This window comes from Photinus pyralis, unplaced genomic scaffold, assembly GCF_008802855.1.
Source record: "Photinus pyralis isolate 1611_PpyrPB1 unplaced genomic scaffold, Ppyr1.3 Ppyr1.4_LG6, whole genome shotgun sequence".
In the NCBI taxonomy this organism is placed as follows: Eukaryota; Metazoa; Arthropoda; class Insecta; order Coleoptera; family Lampyridae; genus Photinus; species Photinus pyralis.
Window position 1 is genome coordinate 34,545,095 of NW_022170663.1, and position 10,969 is coordinate 34,556,063.

A 10,969-nucleotide genomic window follows, 5' to 3' on the forward strand; every position below is an offset into this window, starting at 1 on the left:
TAATGATTTATACTTTTCCCTTTCCTTGCGACCCCCGTCCCTGCAGCATGATGCCAAGGTCCCACTCACAAGACCCAACAGCTTGGAATTTATTCTTAACTGTAACTAAACAATATCAAAGATTAAAAAAAAACTTATGAAAATTGATATATCTGGTTATTAGCACAAAATCTACTTCGTGCCTACATCTTAATGTTTATGCAAGCATTACCAAACCAAAAAACTTAATCTTATAAGATAATACCTAAATAATAGGTACAGGGTGCGGCAAAGCCGACTACGCAGTATCGATCGATTACCGCTCAGAGTGTGGTGGGGGTAGGCAGCTGCAACCGGTATTCCTTTGTTTGGTTGTTGACCCCATTTAGTAGGCAACATGGTTTGGACCGGTGTACATCGTGGTTTTGCCGTGCGGGCTTATTACGAAAACAACCGATCTGTGATCGCTACACAGCGCGCTTTCCGGCGACAGTTTAACATTCCGCGCAATGACAATGTTCCAAATGCAAACACGATTCGATCTTGGGTTCGGCGATTGGAGGAAACTGGAAACACATTAAGAGGAAATAAACATGGCCGATTCAAAAACGTCAGAACGCCAGAAAATGTTGTACAGGTGAGAACAGCTGTTCAAAATTCGCCGACACGTTCTGCTCGAAGACATGCTATCGCATTGGGGATGTCGGATCGCAGTTTGAGGAGGATTCTGAAATTTGATTTGAAGTTTCATCCCTACAAAATAATGTTTGCTCAAGAATTGCGCCCAGATGACTATGTCAGCCGTCGCAATCTGTGTGAGCAAATGCTTGCAGCCATCCATCCAAATGCAGCTTTCTTCAGTAGCGACGAGGCTCATTTCCACCTCAACGGGTATGTAAATAAACAAAATTTTCGCTACTGGTCTGAAAATAACCCTCAAATTGTTCATGAAAGACCGCTTCATTCTTCCAAAGTGACGGTGTGGTGTGCCGTATCTCAGTTTGGCGTGATAGGCCCCTACTTTTTTGAGGAGGAAGGCGTTACCGTGACTGTTAATTCCGCACGTTATGTTGCAATGTTGCAAAATTTCCTGCAACCCAGGATGAATGAAATTGTTGAAGAACATGAATTGGGGGACTTGTGGTTCCAACAGGATGGGGCTACAGCTCACACTGCTCGAGCTTCACTTCATGTTTTGAGAGAAATCTTTCCTGAACGTCTCGTCTCTTTGAGGGGTGATGTCGGGTGGCCTGCACGCTCACCAGATTTGAGCATCTGTGATTACTTTCTTTGGGGGTATCTAAAAGAAAAGGTGTTCAAGAGACGACCCCACACCATAGCAGAGCTAAGACAAAGGATTATTGAAGAAGTGAACGCCATACCCCGAGACATTTGTGCAAGAGCTACAGAGAACTTCAGACATCGCTTACAACAATGTGTTGATGCCAACGGCCGCCATCTTAGCGACATTATTTTTAAAACATAAGTGGATGTAAAATGGTATGTACTACTAATTCAGATTATTTAAATACATTGTCTCTAAATATAAAGAATTGTTTTTTATTGCTCCTCAAAACTGCTTAGTCGGCTTTGCCGCACCCTGTACTTACCCTTTATTCTCAGTTTCTCACAGGATGCACAAATAAAGAAAGTCACCAAATACTCGCTGACAATACTAACACTTGCACATCTACAAATACAAAATGAAATGAAGTGCATTCATAATCACACAGATCACGTAAACATTAAGTGTAGGTCACCGTGGTGTAGGTAGATATGCTTAATGGCGTGCTTATGCAGCGTTGCGCAAACTCTCCGAAATGATGCTATACTTAAAAGTGCTGTCTCATGTTTTTAATTACATAAAGGCCCAAGATTGTGCCCATATATTTTTTCCTATATTGATTGATACAATATAGGCCCAATGTCGATAATATCAATATAATAAGATATCGAATTCAAACATTAGATCAACATTGTGCCAATATTGTTTTGTTCTATGTCGATTAAAAGAACATAGGTCCAATACCGACAATATCGATATAATAACCATATTGACTATACAATATTAAACCAATATTGGAAATATACGTGTGAGACTACATTGACTGACCAACATTGCGCGTATATAGTTTTTTTGTACATTGATTTAAACAATATATGTACAACGTCGATATAAACAATGTTGGTTACATAATGTTAAACCAATATTGAACCATTATTAGAAATATCCATATAACATTATTTTGGTTATTCCAGATTGCGCCCATGCCAGAATTATCTATATAGAATTATATTAGATATTCTATATTGATCCAACATTAACTTTTAAAATGTTGGATTTACAATATATGTCATATATAGGTGTAACATTGATGATGTTCCATATGAATTTTACAGAGATTTTAACATGTAGGTCCAATATAGAAAACGATATGCAATATTGCGCCAACATATTTATATTGGGCCTAGATATCTCCTTTCTAATGCCAAGATTATGTGCTACCTGGGTTACGTCGCTAAATATATTTTAGAAGACGGCGAGAACCGGTGTAAATCGCTTCAGCGCATGGTACGTGACTATTTTTCTTTACAGATTCAGTTGCCCATTTTCAACCAAGTCTTACTTAACTAATTTCCTATCATATTTTTTCCAATTTTAAACACGTGGATAACATGATTTCGCACATGTGGCAAACCTAGTAATAAAGGATTACACATCAGGTAAAGTCCGTAATACGAAATATCCTCGAACTTGGCCTAGAGAAGCAATGCTAGAATTACTTAGGCAAACTTAAATGGGCACATTTTAAATCCCTTGAGGTTTTGTGCGTTAAGAAATGCTGCTTCAGGACATAATGTGTTCAAATTAATCATACTGTGCACATTTTGAATATTTGAAATTATTGTGACGCCTACTGTACTCATATTTTAAATCCTTTGAAGACTAGAATATGTTGAAGATTTGTTGCAATATTACAATGTGTACACTTTAAATCTATTGAAGTATTGTGTATTTTTAAACGGCAAGCGTTTATTGGCCCTTATTACACACTACGTGATTTACAATTAATCGGAATAGCAAATAACATATACCTACCTGGGTATCACCTCGCCTATCACTTTTTAATATGATAGTTTTTAATTTGACGGTTGGTAAGATTGAAAACATTTGATTTGACTATTGTTGTCATTCGTTCTCTTATTTTTCTTATAATAATTTACTTTGTATTTTTTCGATATTTTAATAGTTATTTCGTTATTCGGGTCGGAGACGAATCGAACAAATCAAAAATCATGAAAATCGCTCCAGCTATTCTTGAGTTAGAAGTGGTGTAATATACAGGACTTTGTTTTTTAATTGTAAACATGTGCTTCAAAATTTAATGTTCTTTAACTAATTAATTGTAATTATTTTTAGTCGCCTATTGTTTTGCTTTGCGGGAAATTCAAACTGCTCGCACTTCTTTTGGATCACCCGGTATACTTATATATGGTATCCGTTGTTTACTCTATCATGGTATATATTTTCTATTGCTTCGCGACAAAGACTATTCTATTTAAAATAATGGTCATTTAAAATGTGTTGTAAGTAATATTTATAAATATAAATAAATGATATTTTGATTATTATTTATTTGTGGTGTGTGTTACCCTAAATAGGTTTATGAAAGATGCATTTTATTCCCATTGACAGAATTATTTTGCAACCCACATACCGATTGAAAACAAGTAGACTTTTTCGACATTTCACTATGTCATGTGAAAAAGTACCTAATTGTTTCTCTTGAATCCATAGGTATTTAAATATGCTAACAATGATACTTCACAAATTGCATTGTCGGATAATTTTAAAAGCAAGCAAAGATCAATTATTCACTTAAAATCCAAGAGAGTTATTTGTACTGCAATTATATCGTATATAACAGGAAGTACTGAATGTAAAGAAAATTAAAGACCTTGACATGAACAAGATATCTTGTTGAATTAGGATTTGGGACACGTGCGCAATTAATCTAATTGTCTTGGACAATTTATATAAAATTTCCTAATTAGTCTAACCGTTGTTTCTCAGGTATACTAATCTTACATGTTTTCCTCATGCGGATCATATTGCCATTATTGTACTATGCGATCAAAAATGAGTTGCTGTCCAGTCGCCTTTGAAATGTTTGTTTACATGGAAAATCGTATTTAACTAGAACTTCCAAAGGCGACTCGACAGCAACTCATTTTTGATCGCCCGTTGCAGTCATTGGACAAAAGTAATAATCGCCGAAAAGGCATATAAACTCAGCATATGAAACCAACATACCCTCATCGGCCTCATCTAACATATCGGGCTCAGTCGGTTTCTTCGAGGGGATTGGTTCGCATTTTCATGTTGCACAATATATTATATAAGAAATCAAGGTGGTCGCACAATAATCTTTCACCGTGTTTTTTCCATTTGTCATTATAGCTCGAGTTATAGCTCAACGATTATAGTCAACCGGAAATTCGCCTACAGTTGAGATTCGAGATCAGTCCCGGCGTTAGGTGTCGTAACTAATGTGGTCACAGTTAAATCAAGTCAATTTCAAAAACAAAGGTGGAAATTTATAAAATGTTGCAAAGTTACAAAACACAAATACTCTTTTAAATTATAAAGAAATGCAAAGATTACTACCTGCATTAAATAATACAAAATAACAACAAACGTTACGGAACAATGCTTTCTCATCCGTCATTAAAAACAAGATGCCCCTAACCATAATATAACACCTATGCCCTAACTTAAAAAGCGTAGGTTGGTCACAGAATATGGAGCATTAAAAGTTGATGTGTCATTGGTTTTGCTGTAGCTCAAATATTAACGCCAGGAAGAAATAGTTTGTAAAACTGCCAAATCCGATTTTTTCAAAATATTTCAAAAATCAAAAAATATTTCTAAACGCAGTCTTATTAAATCTTTGACTGGCAACTTTCTAGAATGCTCATAGATAGTGGTCCTCCTTATCTCGGAGACATAGAAAACGATAGGTGCTGAAGTATCAAAGAAATGAATGTCAACATTTAAAAAAAAAGGGTAAAAGTCCCAAATTAAATTCATTTCAAAATGTGTTTCATTCTTTGCCTTGCTAAATCGAGTCCCCATTTATTGGTGACTCCGATTCAAACATGGACAGATTGCGAATAATACGCAGACGTAAACATTTCAAAATTAATAATGGAATTGGAAGACCTATGCAGGACATTGAACAATCCCACTGAAGATGTAATGGTGGAGTATAGTCAAAGTCAAATTGTACAATGTAACATTTAGGGTCTGATGATGGCTGATAAATGTCGCTTTTTACTTAAGATTTTTCAATTTTTCTGGGGAAGGTTTGGTGCATTTACCCTTCAGTTTAACTATCTTTTTATTAACAACTTTGGGGATGGGATAAAGGCATTCTGGAGGAAATGATTGTAAAGAGCTGTACAGTCACAGTTTTAAAAGATAAATGACGATTTGTTTGCTGTCTGAACATCTTGGTCTTGTACAATTTATTTTTTCATGTGTAACAAACATATTATAATTACACACTGTAAGCAACAGTAAGATCATATAAGTTTCATTTATTGATCGTCCCAATGACTAATCAACAAGTAAAATAATTTGCACTCTTTAATGTAAAGCTGAAAAAATATGTTGCATAACATATATAGCAGCATGTCTTTTCACTTTACACAATTAATTCTAACTATAGTGATATAGTAGGTATCGTACTACGCCTAGCAATATGGTATAATTATCTTTATCCAAATTCGTAGACACCTGCACAGCCTTGATAGATTTCATTACAACATGTACCGTACATGTACACATTTATAAACATACCTGATTTGTTGGGTGTAAACCTCCCGTAAAGTACAATTATAAAAATAAGCAATCGATAAATAGGTTACTAATACAATATTTCCTAAAATACATTAGTACATAAATATATTTAATAATACTCAGCAGATTTAACAAAGTATAGGCACTTACAGTGGACTGTACAGAATACTTTGGTAACGGTATAAAGCACATACCAAAAGCATTGGTATAACTTTACAAAATGTAAATAGTTTAATGATCTCATTTCTATTAAATAAAAATAATGCCTCAGTTTAAACTTGAGCACTCAATTTACAGCAACAATACAATAGTTTCACCATTAGTCTTCTATATGTAATTATACTAATATTTAACCAACAGCTCCCCTCCCTCCCCCCAAACAGCTACAATGAATAATAATAAATATCGATCAAACATCAAAGGTCACTTGTAGTGGAAGACGTTGGGGAACTGAAGTCATGATTGTCGGTAATAGTTAAAGCTTTTGATATATTTTCATATTCTTTCTGGCACTTCTGACAGTTCATTGTAGAATTTCTGTAAATGATTACATATTTAGATCAAGGGTCATATTTTGTCGTGCAGAATTAAATTTAATTTAAGATAATACTCTTCTCTTCTTTTTCTACGCATCATTAGAGATTGAATTGGAAACCTAAGGAAAAGAAGAAAATTATCCAGTTTTGTATCTGGTTTTATGTGAGGAATTTGTCATGTTTTTGGCGCATTTTCCAACTCGTGTTATATGTTATATGATATTTAGTTTGTTCTTATTTATAGATACTTTTTTGAAAATTCAACCAAAGATTCTTCTAGTGAAGGCATACATATCGCATATTTTAAACATCAGGTGTGCGCATGCGTAGACTGCGCAATGCTAAGTTTCTTATTTATAAGAATATTTCCGCCATAACTTATTTTCCTTTGTACATACACATGAATAGCCCGTTACATGACCCTTCATGAAGTACTGATCAATTCATGGAAAATGCGCTAAAGCTACTCGCCTTAAGATGAACACCTCCAACAGTGCGTCTGTATTTTCTAGCTCATACTGTGTGAAAAATATAAAAACCTTTTGTGCAAATGTCAACAAATCTACAAAAATTGTTTTTGAATGTACAGGGTGTCCCATTTTTACGGTGTAAATAAATAACTTTTTTTCAATATAAAACACGCTGTATATTTTTAATAGTTTCAATGCAATTTGTTAACCTCTCCATTGAAAGCTATTCACTTTTTGATGTCTTGTCATTGTTGCAATCTTATTAATTTTTTTCAATATAAATCCCCGTAAGTGAGCCTCACGCTGATAAGTAGAGGGTAAACTTTGATAATAAGAACGTTGGATTTAGTGATACAGGGTGTGCACAAGGAAATTATACAATTTCAGAATTTGAAAGTGTCGTAACTAGTTTTTCTCAAATGGGGCTGTCATCATTTTATTTCGCTATTTGATAGTCTTTTGTGTTCTCTTCAATTTTTACAAGGGAGGTCCCGTGTGTAAACCCAGCAGTTTCTAGGTTACCTATTCAATATTTTTCACAAAAGCACCAACCCATTATGTTTATGCACAAAAGTAGGTCGTGATAATAAACACTTTTATGAAAAGAAATGTAACAAAATTGATATGAGAACGTAGGGTGCAAAAGGTCATGCGATCACTGAAGAAAATTAATAAATGTACAATAAACAAACGGCATGAAGCAGATGCAGCGTCAACATAACCTCTAAATGTTGTACAGCTTAAGCTCAAAACTCAAACTCAAGAGAACGAGAACTTGAACCACTAACAAAAGTACCTATATAAATACTTTGGAAGATTTTAGCGTCGAGTTGTTAAGCGAGACGCTTATGCTTTCTCCAAATCGTCCAATCGATTGCTTCATGCCCATCGATTTAAAAGAGAACCGATGAACCGAATACGATAAAATTTTCCAGGTGGTTTATTTACCAAATTTGTAGATCGGAGTTCTCCCACAATTTTTTTTTGTTGAAAACGTTTAATTAAGGTACCCTCTACCCATTTTTATTAATTTCATGATCGTAGCTCAAGATTAAATAAACCATTACAACAACATGAGTAATATAGGACCTAGGATAGATCCTTGAGGTACTCCATACTTATTACTAATTAATCTTCATAGGTGTGTATGCGTATACAAGTTTTATTGAAATTATTTAAGGGTTCATATGTATAGATTTAATCTCAATTGCACAGATATGACATATTTAGTGTCCAAAAACCAATAAATAGAATTTTAGTCGTTCATGTGCATATTTTTTGCAGTACCAACTTCACATATGAAGTAGGTATGCAAAATTTGGTTGGTTATTACTAACTTCACACAGGTTTTTAGCATTGAATTTTATAAATTCAATGTTTTTAGGTTTCACTGTTCCCTCCTCCCATAATCGTATATGTATGTATGTATATAAAAGATATATATGCCTAATAATGTGAATTAAACCCGCGCATTTTGTTTGGAAAACTAGCCCAAAAGTTACACTTTTGCTCTTGGACTTATCTGAAGCGAGTTAACTATGTATACTCACTTAATAATTTTGCGCAAATTTTCGTTCTCAATCAATTTGGCATGCAACGAATCATGAAGTGCATCAAGTTCCATCTCTTTCTCCTTCAATTGTTTCTTCAGTTGATAAATACTATCCTCAAAGGCCTCTAAAACTGCCTAAAAAACACTCATGATCACATCACCTCGACACAAAAATTACATACTCTAGATTCCTGAGTAGAATCAGAAACAGAAGGTGGTTCGTTGAAACAAAAGAAATCCTGTATCTGTTGTGACGTCACAAGATCGGGTTCGCTCAGTATGGCATTGACGAGAGTTTGAAGGCTGTTAACACGTTCGTCCAAGAAGATCGGATCGAAGTTATTGCCTAGCCACCTTTTGCGCGGCAAATGGTGCACGATATGTGGATACGACTGTTTCAGTTTGTTACATAAGCGGACAAAGTCGGTGTATCGACGGAAAACGTACCAACAGTCGCCAGTTATTTTATTGTCAATTCGCAATTTAAACACCTGCAAGAAGTTGCGGGCATTCATCGAAGTAATCGCGGCGACTTACTGTGAATCTGGCACGCTCCTCCATCACCTCGTAACCCACAATTGGGATTTCGATGTTATTAAACGTTACTGATCCATTAAGGCACGAATGGAACGACTCATTCCCTTCTACTGAATGCAGAAAGTTGGGGGTTAACGTGAGCGAAGAGTTATGGCTAGTCATTGAGAAGTCAAAGTTTCTGTAACTAAAATATGCGTTAAAATGCCTAAATCAAACCGCCGGTTATTTACCTTATAGGTTCCGATATGTATTCCTCAGAGTCGGTCGTTACAGTTTCTTCTGCTGCTTCGCAATCGTCAATTTCATTGTTATTTAGTAGTGGGTGTGAGATCGTGGGTTGAATACTTAAATTATGTCCTAACTTCGAAATACCATTAACGGAATTCTCATTTGTGATAGAACTCATAATCTTAACACAGAGAGGTGAACACAATCGCAAATTACTACACTGAATAAATTATAAAAACAAAAATATGTTTACTCACAATAACCTAACCTCGTTAACATTTTATGGTCCAAGTCAAGACCTTGACAATTAACATTTACAGTTCATTAAAATTCAAAGCAAGATAAGTCACCTGCACTTCTCACTATTCAACACACATTTCAAGTACCTATCCATAATTAGTTTAGTATCGCAGAACACAAGGACATAGTAAGAATGTTAATAACATTATTACCAGGTGGTTGGGGAAGTTTAAATTAAAATTAATCCCTTTGGGCTAGATCACAGATGAAGAGTGGGGTGTTCGGTAATTACCACCTTAGATCTACTGACTGGCAGTAGGCACCAGGTACTGTGCTCGGCAATAGGGGTACTCGATAAGGAAAGATGTTATTGATAAATAAGTAATTAAATTAGTAGACTAGAAAACTTCCCATTTAATTTTCTAGTCTAATAAACAGTAATGGAGTAAGTTTTAATTGCATTAAGCACTTTTAACATCTTTAATTCTAGGTACGACTTGTTATTAAGCCATATGGTGCAGTCAACCTCATTTATTACAACATCAATTCATTCTTTTTTTTGATACGTTAAATTTGATTGTGTATGCTTTCACTTAATTTCCTATTGGAAAGGAAAGGCACATTTTTTCATCGATGACAATGTGAAATCAGTTATACATAAATACAAAGTAGGTACAAAAAAAAAGAATAGGTAGAGGCATTGTTTAAATACAATGGTAGAGGATTGCTTTTTTTCAGCACACAGCTATACAAAATTCTATAAATGTATTCAGGCTTTATAGTTCAAATTCGAGTTGAAACCCATATAATTCAGACTTAGAAATTTGAACCCACTGCTTCAACTCTTTCTGACTTTCAAGTTTGATTGTAGATAATTTGTTCAGTGGATAAACTTCTGTGGCACAGGATTTTCCGAAATTATCCAAAATAGTTATTTGTTTCATTAGTACAAAAATGTCAGTTTTCGGGACGAGGAAGATAGTTGCTGGACGACGCGTTAGCGGAGTCCAGCAACCTTCCGAGTCCCGAAAACGCATTTTTTGTACGAATAAAACATAAAATTTTTTCTCCAACCCCCTTTACTTCAAATTATATTCGAATTTAGATTCAGTCACAGTTTCACTACTAGTATAAGAACTTCTGCTTTCTTGTCCTCACGTGTCATGCCACTCTAGTTTTTAGGTTAACTTATAACCTATTCGTTCTGACTTCTTACTTCTCACCTCTCGCGACTTTGTAGGGAGCAAATCTTGAGGTAGCATGTTCTGCCGTTTCTATAATCTCTGGCGGAGTGCAATCCATGTCGCTATCAGTTTCAGTCATTTTATTGTATACACAATTAATATTGTTATATTTTGTATTGAAATAAAAAACTTACCGTACAGTTTTTTAATTAAAATTAATTGCAATTAACTTTTTCAAATTTTGAATTCAAAATGACAGATAATAGTGCAAGGGGTCTGAAGTAGATGGCGTTACGCGCGACGGCGGGTTGTATACGTATTAAAATTACGTTCATCGAATATGTAAATTACGTTACACATGGTTTAAATAAAAATAGCGA

General features: G+C 34.8%; 1 protein-coding gene across 3 annotated transcripts; it reads right to left on the bottom strand.

The window, feature by feature from the left end:
* Nucleotides 1–5,472: 5,472 nt before the first annotated feature.
* On the bottom strand, nucleotides 5,473–9,624 carry LOC116173737 (sorting nexin-16). Of its 3 annotated transcripts, none has more exons than XM_031491407.1 (5): nucleotides 9,168–9,624; nucleotides 8,938–9,115; nucleotides 8,583–8,891; nucleotides 8,399–8,535; nucleotides 5,473–6,379 (listed from the first exon to the last, which is right to left on the bottom strand). In XM_031491407.1, exons 1-5 carry the CDS (start codon nucleotides 9,341–9,343, stop codon nucleotides 6,259–6,261), a joined length of 921 nt encoding a protein of 306 aa, XP_031347267.1. In that variant the 5' UTR covers nucleotides 9,344–9,624; the 3' UTR covers nucleotides 5,473–6,258. The 3 variants fall into 3 exon arrangements, with proteins under 3 accessions (XP_031347267.1, XP_031347266.1, XP_031347269.1); XM_031491406.1 differs by having other exon boundaries at nucleotides 8,938–9,121; nucleotides 9,168–9,508; XM_031491409.1 differs by having other exon boundaries at nucleotides 6,369–6,497; nucleotides 8,938–9,121; nucleotides 9,168–9,552.
* Nucleotides 9,625–10,969: the final 1,345 nt, after the last annotated feature.